Below are 22,056 nucleotides of genomic sequence, written 5' to 3' on the forward strand. Positions count from 1 at the left end.
CAGGGTAAAGTTAACAGCCCGAACGCCCAGCCCGGCCCCCCTGCCCCAGCCCTGGGGCTGCTGTGTGTTCCCAGCGCTGCCGCAGAGCAAGGCCTCAGGCTCCCCTCCCCAAGAATGGCCCACGGGGCAGAGGCTGCCATGGCCCAGGCGCAGGGCGAGGGGGCCACTGGCTCCAGAGCCTGGCGCTGAGCCTCTCCCCCTGCCAGCCTCTCCCTCCCTGCAGCCCCCTGCCCCATGCTGTGGCCCCGTGCTGGGTCCTCGCCCTGTAGGCGAGGGCCCCGCAGCCCTGAGCAGGGCAAGTGTTTTGGGAGAAGCCAGCGTGCAGCTGGGGGGGCCACCCCGCTCAGCTTGGGGAGCCCGTGGTGCGGAGCTGGGCACTATGAGCTGGCTGGCTTGGTGAAGTCATCCACCCCTGTGATGGTGGCCTTGCAGAAGAAGCAGTCCTTGTTGTTCATCAGGTGCTGGTTGATGCAGGCTCTGGGACAGAGGAGGAAAGAGCGTGAGCCCCCCCCGGCATTGCATGGGAGGGTCCAGGGGCTGGCAGTTGCCTTGGTGGGGGTCGCGCATGCGAGCTACTCACTTGCATGACTTGTGGGAGCAGGGTCTGAAGATGGCCGAAATGGGGTGTGCATAGCAGATGGGGCACAGGTCTTCCTCGCTGGTGGGCTGTTGGGGGGGACACCAGGCAGTTAGCAGTGGCAGGGAAAACCCTGGGTCCCAAGGGCAGCTGTGCTGGGAGCCAGCGCTGCTGCAGAGCACAAGGACTGGGCTGGAGGGACTCACCAGTGTGGTTGCAGCCGCCTGCTTGGACTCCTCGCTCAGGTGGCTCAGCATCTTGTCCACCTTCGCCAGCTCCTCAGCACTGATGTACTCTGTGTCTGTGGGGACAACCCACATGTAGGTGGGATGAAAGTGACCCTCAGGCTGCCCTGAGGCTGCTGGGCGATGCGGGGGGGGGGGGGGGGGGGGGGGGGGGGCTGCAACTGCCCCTGGGGACCAGCCACGACAGGGAGCCTGGTGCTGGGGACAGGGATCCCCATGCTGGGGGCAGCAAGTTGGACATTTGGCACTGCAAAAGGACAAAGCTGCTGGCAAAAGCATGCACTGGACACAGCTCCATCCCAAATGCCACTGCTGGGGGACTGCAGTAGGCCCATGGACCCTTGCCCCAGGGCTAAGGGGGGCTGGGACATGTTGCAGGGGGACAGAGACACCAGTGGCCTCATCCTCCATATCTCAGCTGTGGCCAGGTGGCGAGCACAGCCCCGCTCCCAGCGCAGTGCCACTTACAAGTGTGCAGGGAGAAATGGCGCTTGTCTGTGGCCGGGGTGGCAGCCGCCAGGGCCGAGGGCTCAGCGTGGCCCAGCAGGTACTGGATGGAGCGCAGCTGGAAGCAGGGGTCCGCCAACAGCACTGCCGTCGCACGCTCGGCCCTGCAAAGGGACATAGTCAGGGCTCTGCCCTGGGTACAACCCGCCCCGCAGTCACAAGGCACCCCCGTGACTGCAGCCTCAAGGCCCTCTGGCTGCACCCCCGGCCTGTGGACCGCGCCCTGCCGCGCCGCGCCCCCCCCCCCCCCCCCCCCCCCCCCCGCTAACTCCTGGCAGCATCAAGCTGGGGAAACACGCTCAAATGCAGCCGAAGGGCAGCAGCCTTCCTCCTCCTACTCCACCACCACTCAGAGGCTCTGGGGATCAATACGGTGCATTAGCACTTGCTAAGGCTGCAGCCCTCACGCCCCGGTGCTGAGCCTGGGGAGCTGAAGGGTGGCTGAAGCGTCACAGCACTGCAAGGGGAAAAGGGGGGGTGCCTCAGCTCCGGCGTCGGAGCTGTGGCACCCCTGCACCCAGAGGACAGCTCAAAGTGCCACCCCCCCCCCCGCCCCCCCCGGGCAAGCAGGTGCCCCCACAAGGGCAGAAGGGAGCAGTCACGGCTCTCCCTGGCTTCAAGCATTAGCGGGGACAGATGAAAGGCACCTTAATGAGCGTCTCCATCAGGCACGAGCGCCGTGGCCTGTCCAAGGCAAGATGCAGAGCTGGCTCTGGGGCCGGCCCTGGGGGAAGCCCCAGCAGCAGACGGCAAGGGGGGGTGGGGTGGGGGGTGGGGGGAGAAGCCCGGCGGCGCAGGCTGAGCCCGGGCCGGGGTGCAGGGGGTTAACAGCCCCTTGACGCGCAGCAGCCGCAGCCGCCAAATTAGCTTTTTGCTGCCCTTATGGAAACCAATTCCCCAGTCCGGCTTTCTGCTTCCCAGTAACGCGCCCGCGCTCTGGGTAATGACATTGCTGCGCGTCCTTCACCCTGTGGCCACGCCCTCTGCCGTGGGGAACCCGTGGCCGGGGGTGCTGCTGCGGGGGTTGGGGGGCCGGGGGGGTGGTGTCCAGCTCATGCAGGGGGCGGTGAGGAAGACAGCAGCGGGAAGCATCGCGACTGGGTGTCAGTGCGGGGCGGGTGTGTGTGTGTGACCTCCATCCCAGCCTGGGTGCAGGATGGGACCGGGGGGGATGATGGTGTCCCAGAGGTGCCGCTGGGGTGGGTTTATCCCAGAGGCTGGGCAGAGGCGGAGCAGCCGGCGCGGCCGCCTCACGGATGCCAGCCGGCGGAGCTGCCGTTCTCCAGCGGCAGATGCACCGGTAAGGCCGGCGAAGCGACGTCGGGGACAAGCGACGCCGCCGCATCGCCCTGCCCACTGGCGGGGCGGCTGGGGAGGGCCACGGCCACCACGGCGGCCACCACTCCCCGCGCCGGGACCAATGGGCTCCCGCCCGGCCCCCACGCCGCGCTCCGCCAGCGCGTAAATAGGGGCAGGAGCGGGGCCGCGCTCCCGCAGCCTGCCCGGCTCCCCGGGAGATGCCGGCTGGGAGGGAGCCCGCCGCCGGGGAGGCAGCCGGCCGCCGGACGGGGCTTACTGGGAGCTGGAGCACGGGGATGCGCTGCGGCGGCGCTGAGCCCTGAGAAACTTCGCGCTCCAGGGACGGGCGGCTCCGGGAGGCAGCGAGGCGTTCGCCAAGCCCCAAACACAGCCCCGAAACGCCGGAGAGTGTCAACCCCCTGATGCCGGACACCGGGTCCCACGCGCCCGCCTGCAGCCGAGTGCCGGGCAGCCCAGAGCCGGCTGGAGCACAGGTACGCGGCAGAGCTGGGCAGGGCGATGCGCCCCTTTAGCTCTTTTCAAGCCCCACGGCTGGAATCGGGATCCTGCTTTGCGGGGTGCAAAGGGGCGGATGCTTGGTAGATATCCCCCGCCGCCAAGACATCACCGGGGGAGGCCGGGGAGGGGTTTTCTCTCGCGCGTCTCGTCGAGCTTGGCTGTGCCACCGGGCGGCACAGAGGCTCCTGTCCGGCACAATGTCCCCGCGGGTGCCCGCAGACCAGCTCTGGCTGCGGGTGGTGAAGCTGCTGCTGCTGCTCCAGCTGTGCACCCCCGGCCGTGCTCTCCGCGCCTCCTCACTGTCCCGCAGCTGCCCCGCCACCTGTATCTGCACCTCCGACCTGCTCAGCTGCAGCCGGCAGATGCTGCAGCATGTGCCCCAGGCGCTGCCGCCCACTGCCACCACACTGGACCTCAGCCACAACGCCCTCACCCAGCTCCATGACCGCTGGCTGGTCGCCCTCCCACACCTCGAGGCCCTCCACATTGGCCACAACCAGATCAAGGATCTTTCTCCTCAGGCCTTCCACAATGCCTCCTACCTGCGGCACCTTGACATGTCCTCCAACCACCTGCACGCCGTCGAGACGCACTACTTTGACGCACTGGTGAGCTTGGAGGAGCTGCTGCTCTACAACAACCGCATTACGCGAGTGGATGAAAACGCCTTCACCAAACTGAGTGGCCTGCGGAAAGTCTACCTGAGCTGGAACAACCTGACCACCTTCCCCTTCCACTCAGTGCAGGGGCTGGGAAACTACAGGCTCCGCACGCTGGACCTCTCCTCCAACAGCCTGAGCAGCATCCCTGTGGAGGAGCTGACAGCTCTGCCTGAAAACATCAGGAACGGCTTGTACCTGCACAACAACCCCATCAGGTGCAGCTGCCCGCTCTATCTGATGCTCCAGCACTGGAAGCAGCGAGGTTTCAGCTCTGTGAAGGATTTCTTCGAGGAACACACCTGCAAGGTGTCTGACAATGTGCCTCGGTCCCTGATCAAGTTCCTCAAATACAGCCACATGTTTGAGAACTGCTCAGCAGGCCCCGAAGATGTGCACCCTGTGCCCTTCCCCGTGATGGTGGGCCAGACCCTCCTGCTCACCTGCAACACCAGTCTGCCAGCCATGGCTGCCACTTACATGTGGATCTCCCCTCACCATGAGCCCATCAAACACCCAGGGAACAGCAACCGCTCCTTGGAGGTCTACCACAATGGCAGCCTGAAGATCGCAGTGGCTAAGCCGTGGCACTCAGGGGTCTACGTGGGCTTGGCCATCAACAGCCCCCACAATTTCAGCAGGCTGTGTGAAGTCAACGTGACAGTCCACTACCCGAAGCCAGATGGGGAGACCTTCAGCACCGGCCTCACAACCCTGCTGGGGTGCATTGTGAGCCTACTACTCGTGCTCATCTACTTGTACCTCACACCCTGCCGTTGCCTGAGTTGCTGCAAGAAGCCAGCTCCTCTCAGCCCTCCACAGGAGTGCAGCGCCCAGTCCTCCATCCTCAGCACCACTCCCCCTGCCACCGACGGGCCAAACCGCAAGGTCAGTGCCAACAAGCACGTCGTCTTCCTCGATCCTGTCAGGGAGATGCCGAACGGCAAGATCCGCCTGGCCCTCGGCGAGGAGTTTCCCGACCCCAAGCACCCCAAGGTCCTGCAGCTCAAGTCAGACTCGGAGTCCATCAGCTCTGTCTTTTCTGACACCCCCATCATGTCGTAGCAGGGCAGAGCTGGGAGCAGAGCCGGGGCCTCCTGAGAGCTGTTCTCCCCCATCGCCACTAGAAGCAGGATTAACAAGCACCCCGAATTCCTGGCTTGACCACGACCCACGAGGGTGATAACCATCACCCACAATCACTTCAGCCATCAGCTCCTGGTGGGTTTTGGGCCAGGGGCGTGTCAGTGCCCGGCAAGAGCTCCTTGCATAAACCACTGGCAACAGCCTCGTTAGTACAAGGGTACCACTGATGAACCCAGCATGCCTGAGAAACCCTCACTTCCTTTGGGCAGCCAAACTCCCTAATAGTGACACTGGGATCGCTGGTCTGCCACGTCTCCGTGCAGGCAAGACCCAACCTGGCACCACTGCCACAGACCCCTAGGCCAAGGAATAGCCATGACGAGCAGGGCACTGTCCGTGCTCATGCCAAGGCCCCCAGGGATGGCGATGCCACTGTCCTCTCCCAGCCCGTGCCGGTCCTCATCAGCATGCTGTAGTTGGGAGCAGGGGGGGCGTGACCTTGTCACAAGGTGGGTACACACCCCCTCCTCGAACGTGGCCATGCAGGAGGGATGGGGCTCAGCGCTTGACCAGCATTACAAGCTTTTGCTTCTCGAGAAGCTGTAAATAGTCAAGGCAGGATTAGGTGACGTGATAAAACACCCCGGCCCTCATTGCTCAAAGCTCCCCGTGCTACCAAGGACGATGAGGGCTCACATGCACCACTCTCCTTCACTGCTTCTTCTTGAGGCGATCAAATGCGCTGCTAAAGCACAGCTATTTAGGCAGTAATCTAATAAGCCTATCGATAAATGTGAGTAATCCTCTCCTCTCTTGGGTCATAATTCTCCAGTTACATTGGAATAAAAATGCCTATTTTTTTAAGCTCATGCTGGCCTGAGTGTCTCCTTGCCCTTGCAGGGCAGCAGCGTGCAGCCACCCTGCAAGCTACGGGCACAGTGGTGGGAGCCTGGGGGTCTGAGTGAGGCCCAAATTCCCACTGACCCAGCACAAGGAGCCAGGTGATTTGCACCGGGCTCACAGCCTCTGTTGCCATCAAACATCATTAGGGTGGCCTCAGCGAGGGGGTTAAATGTGCTGAGACAGAGCTGGTGGCCCAGGGCTGGTAAGAGAGGAGCATCCAGTGGCTTGTCCCTGGGAAGGCAGGTCTCCGAAGTGATGCCTGGGAGCTGGGGAGTGAGCAGCATCAACTGACACAAGGGCACATCCAGATGCCAACAGGGAAGAGCAGGATTTAGATGCAGGGGAGAGGCACTCTGGGGAGACCTGCTTGGGATCTCACTGGCCTGTCTTTGGCTGAGTCCCGATGCTCTCTGCAGACAGAGCCCCCATCTCACTGGACACCTGCGCTGATTTCCTCAGCACCCTCTTGCATCGCCCTGGCACAGGGAGTGGCTTTGCCTCCCCGTAACACCTGCCTGATCCCACAGAGGGATAAGGGTATCCCCCATCCACCAGGCACCATCATCCCACCCACAGCAGGAGCCTGTGGTTGTCACCTGCAGCACCGGGGATGCTGGCACCACCCTGCTGACAGCAACACAGCTCAAAGACAACCCAGGCAGTGCAAATGGGGACCAGGGCCCTTTGCAGACCTTCCCCCCGCCCCCCCGGCCCCCCAACCTGCAGCTTCCCACAGCTGCATGCCCCAGCCCCAAGAGCTGCTGGCAGCCCTGTGACTGGTGGGAGGGGAAGGTCCCTGCAGCATCAGGACAGCGCTAGCACCCATCCTTCAGCTTTCTCAGCCAGGAGACAAGCAGCTTTTTTTTCCCAGAAAAAAAGTCAACTATGCTCAAAGTACTTGTCAGAAACCCTCCACCTTATCCAAGGAGGGGAGAGCAGCTATCGTGAGACAACTGCAGCCTCCCAACGCCCCTCCTGACACTGACCTTGCACGTAGCTTCATGCAATGTGTGCCCTGCTGACAGATGTGGAGCGACAGGCCCCGCCGGTCTGTGCCCTCACTCCCCATGCGCCCGTCGCTGCTGGCCCTGTCACCTTGCGTTAGTGCAGCACTCCTGACGAGCCTGGCATGCCGAGCCAGCCATGCTGGGGTGCTGCCAAGAGGTGATGAGGTGCTTCGGTGTCAGAGAGATAGGTGAGTGGCACCCTGTCCCTTAAGGATGGAGCTGAGGCAATGCCACCCCCTGTCTTTGCACCCAGGCAGGGATCCCATGGGAAGGACAGTTTAAATTTGCCCTGGGAATGTCTACGAAAGAGAAGAGACCCAGACAAGAGGGCCCAGGTCCAAACCCGACAAGGGCACTGCCCTGAGTGTGGTCTGTGCCTGCTGAGATGTGCTAAGCCTGTGCTGGAGCACACGCTGCATCTAAAAGTGCTGCATCTTCCTCCAAAAGGAAAGGTGAAGTGCTGCTCTGGGCTCCAGCACCCAGAGTGGGTGCTAGCCACCCACTGCTCTTCTGTTGCCATCCTTGTAGGTCTCCTCACAAACCATCCCTCTCCCTGCTGCCAACACGAGCTTCCCAGGAATTACTGCTCCTGCAAACCTGCATCCTCAGCTGAGGCTAACGACTAAAGCTTGGGGAAAGCTCAGGCCACCTAGAGTGTAACAAAAGCTCCCAAGGGCCTCTCCAGGGACACACCAGCCTGGAGAAGCCCAGGAGAGCTCTTCTAGGCTGGCTGCAAGTCTCAATTCTCCTATCCCTGCAGGAAGGCTGAGATCCGCCATGTCAGGGACAGCATATCTGAGATTTGTATCAGCACTACCCCCAAGGGCTCCCCACTGCCTTTACCCAGGAAAATCCTGCTGCTGTGTTTCACACTTTTCTGATGCTCAGAAAGGACCCCACACCACATTGCTGCTCCAACGAGCAAGGCAAAGCAGTCTGAACTGTCAAAGCAGTTCATTAAGCAGCCTGAGAGGCAAATCATCTCAGCAAGGAAAAACATAGCCAGGAGCACAGCCCCCCTGACAGGGAGGAGTTGGGAAACATAATGGGTGGTCCCGAAGAAATACACCGTCCTCTCTCAGCAGCCACCTGCACCATTACAGCCCCTGGCTTGCTGCCAAAGCAGCCTCCCACTCCTTGACTCCGCAGGGTAAAGTGACGGGTCAGTACAATGCACAGCATCCCTGGCACGCAGGGACCCATGCCTGAGCATGTGGGGATAAGGCCTGCCTCTGGGGACCAGCCTCCAACACTGACTCATGTCTCCCCTGGCACTTCACACCTCAGCCAGGACAATGTGGGTGTGTTGAATGCGAGTCCCTTCCTGTCTTCCTGCTGCCAGGGCTAGACACATGACGTACATGGCTGGACCTGGATCCCTTCCTTATGTTGCTCGCAGTTTTCCAAAGAGCTCAAAGCAGCGAAGCCTGGTGCTGGACAGCATGATGCCTGCTCCTGCCTCCCAGCATGTGCACAACAGCCCCGAGAGGCCAGGAGATCCCAGCCTTGGCAGTCCCACTGCTCAGGCCACAGTGTTTGGAGCCGGAAGCTTCTACAAACTCTAAGATCAGTAAGGCCAGACTCCTTTTTTAACTGTGAAACCTAGGTCTGAGCTAGTGAGTCCTCCGTGCTCTGGCTCACACTCACCCTGATATGCCATGCACTGCAAGACTTGAGTACCACTAATTTTCTGAGTTTTTAGAGCAAGGTAGCAAGGACTCCTTTAGACTGAGTGGTCCATGAAATGTCTACACTTGTACCTCCTTCCACCATAGCTCACTCATCAATACATGTTGAATGAGCATTAGTGTTTAAGTGATCAGTAATTACAGTGTCCTACGGGACTGCAGTGAACTACCATGTGCAGCGGGGCCCAGACAAGTCCCCACAGTCCCAGCAGTGCTTGAGCAAGCAGGTGGGTTGCCAGGCTGAGTTTAGCAACCTGCAGACTGGGATCTTTTGTGACTTTTCCAGCGGAGGTGACCCCAAAACCATCTAGCAACTGAACTGAGTCTGCTTAGCCTGCCTCCCCCACCTGGCCTCATGCCTCCTCACCTTCCTTCCCACCAGTGTGTTACTTCTGCCCAAGGAACCCTCCCATCTCCTCCCTCCTGCCAGTCCATCCCTCTGCACCCATCAGTTCAAAGATCACCCATTTGTACTGTTCAAAGGAAAAGAGTGCAGTGCTCCAGCCAGAATTACCCCGACATCAAGTCAGCCCAGTGCTGCTCCTCCTGGCAGGTCTCACTGGATCATGCTCAGCATCCCACTCCACTGGCACAGTGTGGGTGTTTCTGACCGAGAGCACAGGACCTGGCTAGTACCACTATGTTCCTGGCGACCACAGTGCTCTTCCCTCTGTCTTCTCCATCTTCTGGGCAGAAGTTCCTGGGAGATGCACCTTGAAGGCTGCTTAGGTCTTTTCTTGTACAGTTGCACTGCAGACAAGTTAGCTGGCTCCCTGCATGTGCCCTAACTCTCCAGACTCACACTGAGAGCATCAGCGGAGGGCAGGGCTGGGGAAGGCGCTGCCCGGCCTTGCTCCCCCTGCCTCTGAGGGGATGGTATCCGTGGGGCATGGGGGAGCCTGAGGAGCAGAGCAGTGGCTGAGCACTGGCACAACATAGCTCATCTCTGCTCTGAGATGGCCACTCACTTTCCGCAAAGCCTGTTCCAACCTATAAGCCCAGTCCTAACTACAACGTGCCCTCACATGTAGGGGACCAACAGCCTCACCTTCAGGCCTCACCCCTTCCCCTGCCTCTCGCTCTCACCAGGATCCTATCACAAGCTCTGGCCAACACCACTCCATTAGCTCACTCCAAAGGAGCTTAATAGAAAATCTGCTCAATTATTTAGCAGACAAACAGGGGAATGATAATGGCTGAAGGCAGCCAGGTTCTCTGGCATGGACCCAACAATTCAGCCCAACTCCTGGCTCAGCCTGCCAGATCCTGCCTTCCCCTCCTCCTCGCAAAACCAAGGCTCAGTCATTAGGGTCTGGCAAACAGGCAGCGCATGGGCATCCCTGCCTCCTCGGCCCTGCCAGGCACTCCCCGCAATGAAAGTGCTGCCCAACTGCTGCCAGACCCAAGGGCTGGGGGCGGGCAGCACATCAGGAGGCCCCAGCAGTCTCACAATGACACTGCAGAGGCCAAAATAGCTTTAAAATGAGGAGCTGTTCCCTGCTGGTGCAACAGCCCAGCCCCCAGCGCCAGGCTGCCCTGCTCTCACCTGCCAACGCGGCTTAGCTCCCTTCCGACAAGCCCTCGAGGGACAGGCAGCTGCTCTGCTGGGAAACACAGGGCAACCGCCACGCTCCTGTCTGGGAACTAGAAGACCCTCTGCTGAGGGTCCTCAGCTTGAGCTAGCAGTTCCCCATCTGTGCTCTGCACTAATTCTCCTCTGCCCTTGCTTGCAAAGTTCGTTACATCCAGCAAGGGAGCTGAGCCATGAAATCCCGAGGCCCTGCTACAAAGATCAGTAAGCCCAGGCAAGGTGGGCACTGAATCTTTAGCTCACCGCGAGCAGCGCCAGCTGTCCTGCCGGACCTGATGAAGAAATGCATTTCTTCTCTCTCAAAAGCACAGCCTTCTCTATCCAGACACTAAGGCGTACAATGTATCAACTGTCTCATCACATCCCAGCCTGGGCAATGGTCCCTTTTCTTGTGCTTAATGGCTCTGTTTGATGCCAGGAGTCCGTAGCAATAGGACTTGATGCCTGGCTGAGCATCCTGTGCTGGGCAAGAAGAAGCCAAGGCATCCAACTGCATCCTGATAACACGGGCTGGATGAGTCGGCAGGGCCCTGGCTCTCCCTATTTGCACCGTTCCCCACTGGAACATTTTGGCCCTATAAGTGGGACCTCACTCCTCCACTCCCAGATGAACCCATCCTCTCTGCCTCAGGGCAAAACTTGCAACATCTTCCAACCAAGGGCCTGGCACAGTGTCAGCTCACTGGGTTAGAGGCAACCAGAAAACACACAGCCAAGCCAAGGAAGTTACTCAAGGTCCTGTCCCCTGTCCCCATCCTCTGGGGCAGAGCCTCCTCACAGGGAACCAGTCAGGGTAACAGCTAGTGTCCCAGGTAATTCCCACAGAGAAGTTCTACATGCAAATGTGGGTTGGATAATCTCTGTTAATGATTTCTGGCAATCTGAGAGTTACCAAATGGGACCTGGAAGAGATTTCCACCTGCTTCCAGCACTGCTCAGGCACAGTGCTTCCAAGGAATGAAAAAAGCCCATCCTGTTAACCTGATCACTGCACTGAGAGGAAGGGAAAAAGGAAAAAAGAAAGCTGTCTTCTCTTGAGTTCATACAAATGGGCCTGCTCTGGAGAGCTTGGTTACATAAGGGATCCTTTAAATCTCTTCCATTACTCCTTGCAGTAACACAACCCATGGCAATCATCTCCCATGATTGTTTTATAGACATTTTTCCCTGGGCTTCCTCCTATTCCACCTTGTACTCCTCCTGCTTAGCTAGGCCCACCATAAGGACACGATGCTTTTCTTGCATCATTCCCCTGTTTTGTATTTATTTCTTCTTTACAGTGCCCATGGAGGTGACTACAACGCAGCTGAAGATCAGTCAGAGACTTGCCACTTCTCAACTGCACACCACAGGACAACGCACCTCTGGTTTGTGACCATGCAGCCTGCTGCTGCCCAAGGTGCAGAGGATGCTGTTGGCAGACAGGACAGTGCCGCTTGGTAATGTACAGCCACTTTGACACCGGCTGCCTGGATTTCACTAACCCAAAGCACAACTGGCTTTTCAGGTAAAGAAGACACAGTCTGGAAGCTTTTTGTCTCCCCAGGACTCCCTGCAGGCTAGGAGGGATGTAATTGTCACCACACTACAGTCTTCCCCGCACTCTTCAGAGTTTGCTAAACCGAGGGACAGAGAAAGAGCTTTATCCCTTCCCCTCTTTGATTCTACAAGTGACCTGGCCTGGGACAGATGTTCAAGGGACAGGGAGCCAGGGAAGGACATCTCATCTGGCCTGGTGTGCAGGAAACTGCTTTATCACCTCCCTGTTTTCCTCCAGAAAAAAGTGTCTAGTTGTGGCATCAAATTCATGATGTTTGCCCTTTCCATGGAGCAGGATTCTGGGGGCAAGCAAAACCCACCCCTGTTCACAGTCCAGAAAGGCCACTCACTGATCAATGACCTTGTGCTAAGCTCTTGGCACAGTCACACCTGGGGCTGTGAGACTGGTGCAGCAGCCACAGGAGGCAGGATATAATTAGACATATTTGTGTACATCTTTGAGTCCTTGAGAGGAGAAGCTGAAAGACTGGCTGCAGGGCTGAGCTGCTTGGCCAGATGGGGCCCTCCTCTCTGCAAAGCCAGAGACTATCATGTTCTCCAAATGTGAAAACAAGCAGGATGTGCAGTGCAGACAGAAGAGCCCCATCTCCTACAGCACCCTACAGGGCACAGTGGCCAAGCAAGACACCTACGAATGACACTGGGAGAAAGCAAAGGCAGGGCTGCAGAGGGTATCAGAGTGAGCCTATTTGCAGGACTCAGGACAAGCAGGTACAGAGACACATAAACCACCAGGCCAGCTGTGGCTTTGTCCAGCCACATCATCCCCCCAAGTGCTGTTTCTCTGAATAGCTGGTTACCATAAAGACAGGAAGATTTAATTCATTCGAAAAATCAGCATCACCTAAGTGCCTGGATAGGATTTGTCTCACCCTTATGCTATAGGTCTGGGCAGCCAGAGAGCTCTGCACACATTTTGACACCTCTCCAAGATGTGCCCAGAGCAAGGAACTTTAATGAACTCCCTAGCATCCATTGCTGTGTGTTGCAGCACTTTGCCTGCATCACCTCATCAGCACAGCTCTTTTACGTGTGGCATTCACAACCTCCAACAGCAGCTGTCCTGTTGCACAGAGTGCGAGACTCCATCCTGGGGAGGAAAGCGCATATGTGCTGTCAGTACAGTACCTCATAGCTACCTGCCACGAGGGATTACCCGCACCACAAGAAGGAATTTTGCACCCAGCAGTAGCACTGAGATGCAGCTGCTGCAGGGTCATCTGGCTCCTTGGCTCCTGCCTGCTCCATGCACATCTGCCTCGCCTTGCTTTGGTCCTCACGTACCCACGTCGCTCCTGCAACACCTCCCATAGCACTGACTACTGCAGCACCCAAAGCCATGCCACATGTGGCGGCTCTGTGCTTCGGAAATCAAAAGCCACTCACCCCTGAACATCAGTGTCCACAAGCAGCCGGACCAGTATCCCCGTCACTGCCACAAGGATTGGGTAATGGTCCACGCTTTCCAGCCCTATGGAAGCAAAAGAGAAAGACAGAGCCGCTGCTACTGCATGACAGGCAGAGCAGGGCTGCACTGCTACTTCCAGACTTGGTGGCAGAGCAGTCCAGGAGGCAGGCACCATAACTTGGGCTCTCTGGTGGGTGCATGGATTTCGTCAAGGACAGAGGAGTCTTCCCCACTAATGTGAAAGCCAGACTCAGGCACTGCCCTCACAATGGAGCACCCCTGCCTGTTCCAAGCCTCAGGAGGAGAAGGTGTCTGATCCCTCCTAAGCAGGCAGGAAAATCCAGCTGCTGTATGGGAAATAGAAGATGCACATAACAGAGTACCTGGAGCCAGTTTCTGCTAACAGGCCCAACTCATCTGCCCACAGTCATCTCCACGAGGAAGAGGGCTGATGTTGCTGAGAATGGCTTCCCCAGCAATTCAGGGCACCTTTACATGACGCAGAGCCCAGCAACCAAGCCTGCTACCTAAACTGCAACCTGTCCAGGGCTTTGAGCCTTTCAAATAGCTCCTACCTAACCTGTGTCAGACCAGTGTCTAGCAAGACACCTCCCGCCCAAGCACAGCATGGCTGCCACTTCCACCATGGACAGCCAGACCAATGCACCAGCTGCCTTGTGAGGAAGAGTTCCTGGAGCTGCTGAGCAGACAGAGGCTAAGGGCCTAGGAAGAGCATCGATGCTCATGTCTGTCTGGAGGATTTATATGTCTTCTGAAGACAGCACTTCTGTGGCAGTCTGCAGGACCAGACTGGCTTCTCAGTCAGGGATGTGGCAGGCCTGAGGTCTGATCCCATACACTTCTGCTCCGACCTTCAGTACAAGCCATCCCTCACTTCCCAAGGGCATGCCTCCAGCAGGTTTTCAATGGAGAGCAACAGAGAGTTAATGCATGGACTCACCTGGCAGACGGAGGTTGACCACTCTGTCAAACAAGTTCCTTTCAGCTGTCACGCGGTTCAGCACCTGGTTCAAGAGCTGCGTAGGGAAAAGCAGAGAGGGTTTGTATTTTCTGGATGGGCCCTCCTGTGAGCAGCATCCAAAGAGCACGCTTTGGAGCAGCATGTCCTTATAGTTCAGGCTTGGTGCCTAGGAGCTGGTAGATGCACAGAGGGAGGCTCACAGTACAGACCTAGCTTGGCCCTGGCATGGAAGGAGGTGGCATCACACCACAGTCATTGTACCAGACCCAAACCTTCCAGGGAAGAGTCAGTCTGAGGTCAAGACACCCAAATCTCAGCATCTTCCACCTAAATCTGAATGCCATCTACAGAAACCAAACTACATCTGTGGATAAAAGCTCTTGGCAAGCAGAGGCTACAGTCCCTAGGACAGCCACAGCCTGTGAAGAGCAAGCTGACAGCCATGGGCAAAAGCAGTGTCAGCAGGGTGAAGCACTGTCCAGGTCCTGCCCTGCCTAGAGCTGGCAGCAGGATGGACCTACCAGCCCTGAAGCACAGTATGAGCACAGAGAGCAATCGGCTTCTCTGCTTGATAGAGCATCACCACAGGCAGAGATTTCTGCCTGTGACCAGCACAGAAGGAATCAACTGTAAAGACACTTAATTAGCCACCATTAGCTCTCACCCAAACCCCCAGTGGGATGAGCAGGGCCTGCTCCAGGCTTGACACAACCGCTGCAAGCTAAGCACCATCTCCCAGATGCAGCATCCCTCTTCCTGTCACCTTTATGCACAAAGAGCAGAACACTGCAACCCTCTGTGGGCATGTTCAGCGGTGGGGCATGGCTTCATAGCAGCACCAGGACATGAGGGGGAAGCTGCAGTACCCTGCTCTCTGCTGCCTATTCCCCAGCTTGCCTCAACCACCTGCTAAGGGCCCCTCATTTTCCTCCTCACACGGTGATCCCTACAGAAATTCCAGGATCCCAAGCTGAGCACTTCCCTCATGATTGCTGTACTAGACCCCGCAATGTCTTGCTTTGATTCATCTGCTCAGAACCCTGAGTCTCAACCCTTGGATGAACACAACCGTTGCAGTATAGGTAAGGTATATATGACTGCTCCCCAACAGGCTGGCTCATTACAAGAGCAGTCTGTCCTCAGGGCTTTCCAGGGTTGCTCACGCTTTAGAATAGAAACTAATTTACTGGACCTTAAGGGGTGTTGTGGGTTGGAATGGGGCTGTCCCAGTCATCCTGACAGGGAAATGGAGATGTTTGATACCATATTCTAGGACTGAGGGATAAAGGACAGAGATGCCCGTCCAAACTTTGGGTCATGTTCCCTGCGAAGCCAGCTATACTCTCCACAGCTCTTTGCTCAGATGTACCACACCTCCTCTCTAGAGTCCATGACACTACTCATTACAGGAGAATTCAGCATTTACTGAGTGGAAGAAACTTGCCATAGCCCCTCTGAAGGAAAATTTAAGTAGCTGTCATCCTCCCTCTCAATAGAGGCAGAAATCACCTGTGGCCAGACTAGGCGCAAAGGAGGGGAGCAGCTGACATGTAGAGATTTTAGGGAGCACCACTTGTTCCACAGCAGCTATGTTTGCTGTAGCAGCTTTAAGTACTACAGCATTTGCAGCAGGAGCCCCCACTTCAGAGCACACCTGGAGAGAGGGCAGAGGGGGCTCCATGCCCCTTCAGAGGATGCTTCTTCACACCCTGCTAAAGGACGATACCTGGGCAAGTCTCCGAAGCAGCAGCTCTGACGATGGGCGATTCCAGTCGAGAAAGATTTCTGGCGCCAGTGTGACCGTCATTTCGAGCACCCTGAGCAAGCTCACCGACAGGTCAAAGCAGGTGGCACACACTTTCAGCTGTCGGCTGTCCACAAAGTTCCTCTCCAAGCGCTCTGCTGCCTGCTGGATCTGCCAAGTAATGGAGACAGCTTAACAAGGTGCCCCTTCCCAAAAGGAGGGCTGTGACCCCCAGCCCAGCTCAGCTCCTATGCATACCAGGGAACCAGTGCATGCCCAGCCCCTAGAGTTATATCTTGAATCCTACTGTGTGTAGGACACAGGCACCCATCGAGTGCTGGACCCCGCAGTCCCAGGCAGCACACTCACCTCCTGAATCATGCCAATGAACTCAGAAAAAGCCCAGTTCAGCTGGTTGAGGACACTGTTGAGGAAGCTGGGGGCCAGGTCACGGTCGCTGTGGAGCAGGTCTGCCATGTGTCGCTGCAGCAAGGTGGAGGGACATGGCTCTGAAACCAGACAGCAACAGCTTCAGTGGCCTGGTGCCAGAGTGGCCACGGGTGTGGGGCAAAGGCAGGGTGGGAGCCCAGTCCTGGGCTTAGTAAACGTTGGCTTGTGTCTTACAGAAAGCAGACATGGCAGGGCACTGGGAGCTAGGGTGCACAGACTATTCTGAGCAGCGATCTTGCCTGTTGGGCCTCCACACCTTTTTTTGCAATGCCAGCCTGAATTAACCAGGGAAGAGCCCTGCATGCTCGCTGCTGCCCACGTGCACAGGAGTGCTGCCCTGCAGCTCAGCATCCCTCCCACTCAGCTCTGCAGAGGCCCATGGTCAGCTCAGCATTAATTGCTCCTGATACTACTGTGGCAGCAGCTGACCGGAGCCAGCACAGCCACCCCTGGCCTCACATGGACGTGCCTGTCTGCCTGCAACTGGGGAGGAAGGTACCTAGTAAATCCCATTCCTGAGGGCCTTCTGAATGGAGCTAGGGCTGGCTCTGCCCTTGGGAGGCTGAGGCAGAGCTGCCCAGGCTCCCCAGGCAGGTTCAGTCCAAGCACAGACACATCCCCAAGGTACGTGGCATCTCGCCTCCGGGCTTTTTCACTGTCAGGAGAACAGATGGGTCAGATCCAGCAGCTGGGAAACACAGTCAGGGCTGTGTGGGACACCAACCCCCATGGACAGGCAGGGAAAGGAAGGAGGCACAAATGGGACAGATGCTTCTCACCAGCAGAAGGACCCACTGTCAGTGAGAGGCTCACAAAAGCATTCAACACTATGAGGGAAGGGTACCACAGTTCAAACCACAGGCTAAGATTCAGTGCTTGGAGAAAGAAACCTGAGCAAGTTTACTAAATATAGGGAAAAAAAACCCCAATCTAACTACTTTTCCCTCTACTAGAAGCTATTAGTAAGTAACAGCAGGTGGAAACTCTGGCAGCACCAGTGCTGTGGTGCCCAGAAGAACAAGATGTGCTGTGACTGCAGAAGGTCTTTGGGGTGGCAATCTGCTAGAAAGGCCAGCACAGGCAAAGTAAACACAGGGCGACCTCCATCACATCCCTAGGGACTGAGAAGCGAGGCATAACTACAGGCAGATTGCTAGCTGGGATTAGCAAAGCCAGAGAGGGATGGCAGGAGACCGTCAGCTCAAACGGGAACAGGATAAATTATTCTCTAAATACCCACTAGCAGGTGCAATGAGCTTCTGTTCTTAGAAAGGACATGTGCTGATGTCTCAGTGCATAATCAGTCCAGGCAGGCCAGTGCCCTGGCTTCGATCGTACCTAAAAGATCATCTTTGGGAGGGATTTCATCACAACAAACGTCTTTGATGTCCTACTCCCACCCGCAAGTACCTTCCCAGCCTTTGGCTACATGTGGCTCAGGGACTGCCCAAGCCAGATGTCCTTTTTACATATTTAGTGGTCCTCAGGGGATTTCTTGCCCAGTGTCCCCTGAAAATGTGTAAACCTTTAGCACTGAACATGTTCTGGAGCAATATTTCACAGCTCAGTTGTGTGCGGCAGGAGCAATTCGGATTTGAGCTTGGCTCCTACTCACTTTATTTGATAATACTTATTCTCTGCAACCACACCTTCTTCTGGTGGGAGAGACAGCAAGATGCTGTTCTCCAGTCAATTCCTCCAACTAGCCATGATTTCAGACCTTTACAGTAGTCTTTTGAATGGGAACAGCTTCAGCCTGTGCAGTTTCTCATATAGAAATTGTCATGGCTTTGTCCCCTTCACCATCCCTCCCTGAGCCTTGCCAGTTCTCACAGATTTTCTTTGGAGAGATGGAATCATAAGCGCACGCAGCATCCAAACCACAAGTGCGTAGCAGATTTGCACAAAAGCAGGAGTGGTTTTATTTTGTTCTGTTTTCCTTTTCTCGTAATTGCTGCTGTGCAATTTGTTCCTTTGACTGGGCATCAAGCTGATATCTTCCAAAACATTACAAGAGGGTGACCATTCAAGGATGACCCTTTTGCAAGAATTATAGCTCAAGATCCTCAGGAACTTGCTGGTTGCAAGGCGCAAGTGGAGAAGCCCAGGAGTCAACACTGGAGCCCAACTCGTCTTCTCTGTAAGTGATGGACAAAGGGGGACAGCACACCCTTACCAAATTTGCAGATGACACTAAACAAGGGGCTTTGTCTGATGTGCTAGAGGCAACCTGAGAAACTTGAGGACTGGGAATATTGTCATATTCAACAAGAAGGATAAAACTCTGCGTCTGGGGAAGAACAACCCCAAAAATTAGTCCTGTCTGGGAAACAACAGTCTGGGCACCATCCCATAAAGGAGTTTTGTACAATATCAGCTTGAAGAGGGGACAGGTTAAGGCTATTGCTACAACTAAGAGGTGGGTGACGGTAGGAGGATATGCTCAGCCGATCAAGGAAAAGGTGTCACACCTTTGCTTGCCCCTGGGAGGTCACACCTGAAATACCCTGGCTCTCTTCTCAGGAGTGTGCAGAGACAGGTCCCAGGGAGCCCACCCTGCCATCTTGTTGCTAAGGGTTATGCTCAACTCACAGCCCACTGATTCTTAATCTCATTTTCCCTTTGCGTTCACCACTCTACATCTGCTGATGCTGAATTTCACATCCATTTTCTCTTCCAGTCATTCAGAATTGGAAGGTCTTTTCGCAGAGTTAAGCTTTTGTGTTATCTTTCCCCCATCCACCCCTCAATGTGTAAAAAGTGCTTTTTATTAAAACTGCTGACATACTAGCTCCCTTCCAGATTTCGAGTACTGAAGCAGCTCTAGGCAAGGATCACTAGTCCTCGTGGATGAGCTCTGCGGGTTGTCCTGTTGGTCTGTCACCAAAGCCTCTTTTACCAACATTTCAAGTCAGGACAGATCTCAACATGAATCACCCATCCAGTCTATCTCATTTGAAGGCAGCTTTGGCTTTTTGAAGGATGCTCTTATGCTTGTAATAACTTGCTTTATCCTGATTTTTAGCCAATGACTATTTCCTCATGGTCTTTTTCCAATAAGTGGTGTGAATTTGCTCCAAACCTCCAATTCTACATTCTTAAATGCTTTCCCTGCTGCTGGCAAAGACTGTGCCAGTCTATAAAAGCATTAAAAAGTGGTGCCTCTGGTCAAACTTCTCCACAGTTATGTAGGTTTTAAGGTTTTAAGCTAACACCAGGGAACAGTGGACTTCCTTAGCTTTTGTTGCTCCCAAGAGGATTCTGAATCTAAAGACACTGTGATCACTGCTACTCTTTGAAAGCAACATAAGGAACCAACCCTGGAATACAGTAAGTGCAGCTTCATCCCTTGCATGAGTTCCCAGATAAGGCTCTCCATGGGACAATCATTAGTGATATCCAGAAACCTAGCCCTGGTGCTGTGTTCATCTTCATTTGCAAGATGTTCACCTTTGCTGAGGCATTTCCACCCACCTCCTTCACATCTCAGTTACCACTGCCCTCCTAGGTAACGACACAGCCCTTACGTGTGCCACTTCAGACAGGGATGTAATTTCATTGGGAGTCTGTGGATACGCACTGATGTAGTTACTTTCTTGATCCTGGCAATAGTATGTCATTCTGTCATTAGTGTTTCTAAAACTTGTAACTCCCTAACACAAAAGCCACTCAATCTTGGCTTAGCCTTCATTATGACAGATAAAGATCAGTCATTGGAACAGAAATCAGCAGTTTTCCAAGGCCAGAAATTATGACCTCAATATATTTAATGTGGGCAAGAGAGCGTGGCCCCAAGTGGATATAGATATATCTGATGTGTCTACAAGAGAAACTTTCCCGCAAAAATATAAGCAAAATAGTCAGAGGGAAAAAAAAACCCCTAGGTGGGGTGGAAATAGTGAATAAAATCAGAGTTCTTTAAGAAGATTATTAGGCAGGCAGAAAGCCCCAGTGCTACAGCACGCACTTGGGTTAAAAGGTTCACTGAGACCAGGATGCAGCAAAGACACGTTAAAATGTAAAAGCTAAAGTGAACATAATCAAACTCAGCCAGTGGTTGATGAAAACAAGGAGAAAAGGGGTAACAGAAGGAGAAGACATAAAAGAAACATTCATGACTAACCACACTACATGCAAAGTTTCTTCAACTATAGGAAAAAAATCCAGCAGAATTATTAAAAGAAAGGAGTAATGGGACAAAGTCTAACAGTAGCAGAGGCCCATTAAATAGATGGAGTTAAAAATTAATAAAGCAGACAAAGTGGAAGCCTTCAATAAGTGCTCCTACTAGATAATTGTAAAGAAGCAGGGTCATGTACTTTCATCACAGGAAGATAATTATATACTTTATAGTTTGCTAATGACCCAGGAAGATTTATAACATGGCTATTTGTGAGACTTCTTGGTCAGCAACCCAAGAGGGTCTCTGGATGCTGCAGTGTTTACAGTATAGCTGGCAGCACAGAGGAAAGCCCTGAATGGACCAGATTCAGAAGCAAAGCAGTTCCACCCAATGCTAACTTGAGTTTTTGAAAGGATCCAGATGTAGACATGAAACAGCTGCCACTCAGTGGCCACGGCTGTTGGACTGATGAAACAGCAGTGAAAGAGCTAAGCTGGGGGTGCAGCGATCTACATCACCAGTAAACTGCACCCATTCAAAAACTTATTTAAAGAGGACCAAAGGGAACGTTGCAGGGCGAGGCAGAAGGAAAACAAGTGGCATTCAGGCAATGAGATATCAATAAGGTTGAGTGCAAGGCATCAGGGCGGCCCAGTGTGCAGCTGGGAATCGCGTGTGCCTCCAAAGCAAAGCACTGGCAAACAGACTAATGCAAGGTTTGGCTCCATGACTGGCAGATCAGGGAGGCATTCCAGGCAGCATGACACGGGCACCTCTGGGGCTGCTAAAAACATGGGAAGGGTGAACACTGGGGCTTACAGAAAAGCAAAACCCCTTCCTGAATAAGACACAGAGGCTGCACTTTCTTTCCACCGTTAAAAAGGACCAAGAAGTGAATTTACCCTCATACACAAGCACTTTTGAAGAATAAAATGTTGCAATGCACAGAGTTTAACCCAGCAGAGAAAGGCAGAGCAGTGGCAGTAGAAGACAGAAGATGAGGTTAGGTACAATCCCATCAGTAAAAAAGTGACGGATATATTTCTGAGTGTGAGGAACCACCATCAGAAGGGCTTGGACAGTTCAAGTGCCACCAGCTGATGCTTTTAGTGTTGTCAGATCTAGATGGGATTTCTTCCTGAAAGACCTCTTTAGCTTAGGCAATTTGTGGGACTTGAGAAGGGGACGTGGATGAATTCTCTGGCCCACATTGCAAAACAGCTCAGCTAGATGATCTCATGGTCCCATCCACCTACCCTCCACTGCTTGATGGATGTGTGGGCAGAAGGCCTGGGGCAGAGAAGCCCTGTGCTGCAACCTGAAGCCACCCTGCAGCTCAGTAAAAGCGAGACAGGCTGGGCCTGGCACAGGGCCACCACTGCTGCTCACCGTGTGCATGCCGTAACAGCACCCAGCCTTGCCTACAAGCCACGATGAAAGCAAAACAAGTTCCTACAGCAGCCGCCAACCAGAACTGCCCCCACCTCTGAACAGAGTTCCCGTCTGCTTTCAGGAGCCAAACTGGAGGCATAGCCCTGCCTGCACGAGAGCTGTTTGGTGTCAGTGAGGCTAAGGAACAACTCGGGGAGCAAGCGGGAACACGCATGGCCTTTCTGAGCCTCTCCCCCTCCCTGGGCTAACCCAGGCAGCCATCTCGTTGCTCACCATCAGTGAGCATGGCCAAAAGGCAGTCTAGGAGACCAGGTGG

The 22,056-nt window shown here is 55.1% G+C and overlaps 2 protein-coding genes across 4 annotated transcripts in view; one reads left to right on the plus strand and one right to left on the minus strand.

The window, feature by feature from the left end:
* Window positions 1-377: 377 nt before the first annotated feature.
* RNF123 (ring finger protein 123) overlaps window positions 378-22,056 on the minus strand; it is a 47,905-nt gene continuing 26,226 nt past the window's right edge. For 2 of the 3 annotated variants that reach the window (XM_086469980.1, XM_086469978.1), the window contains exons 31-38: window positions 16,145-16,284; window positions 15,758-15,946; window positions 14,011-14,086; window positions 13,028-13,112; window positions 1,291-1,433; window positions 784-878; window positions 581-666; window positions 378-477 (exon numbers count right to left, since the gene is read on the minus strand). In XM_086469980.1, the coding sequence (XP_086326106.1) occupies window positions 378-477; window positions 581-666; window positions 784-878; window positions 1,291-1,433; window positions 13,028-13,112; window positions 14,011-14,086; window positions 15,758-15,946; window positions 16,145-16,284 (914 nt within the window). Of the gene's footprint in view, window positions 478-580; window positions 667-783; window positions 879-1,269; window positions 1,434-13,027; window positions 13,113-14,010; window positions 14,087-15,757; window positions 15,947-16,144; window positions 16,285-22,056 lie in introns of all 3 variants that reach the window. The other variant, XM_086469979.1, reaches the window with a different exon arrangement.
* On the plus strand, window positions 3,345-4,871 carry AMIGO3 (adhesion molecule with Ig like domain 3). The gene has a single exon (XM_009949807.2). It carries the CDS (start codon window positions 3,345-3,347, stop codon window positions 4,869-4,871), a length of 1,527 nt encoding a protein of 508 aa, XP_009948109.2.

Source organism: Leptosomus discolor, chromosome 9, assembly GCF_034619465.1.
Source record: "Leptosomus discolor isolate bLepDis1 chromosome 9, bLepDis1.hap2, whole genome shotgun sequence".
NCBI lineage: Eukaryota > Metazoa > Chordata > Aves > Leptosomiformes > Leptosomidae > Leptosomus > Leptosomus discolor.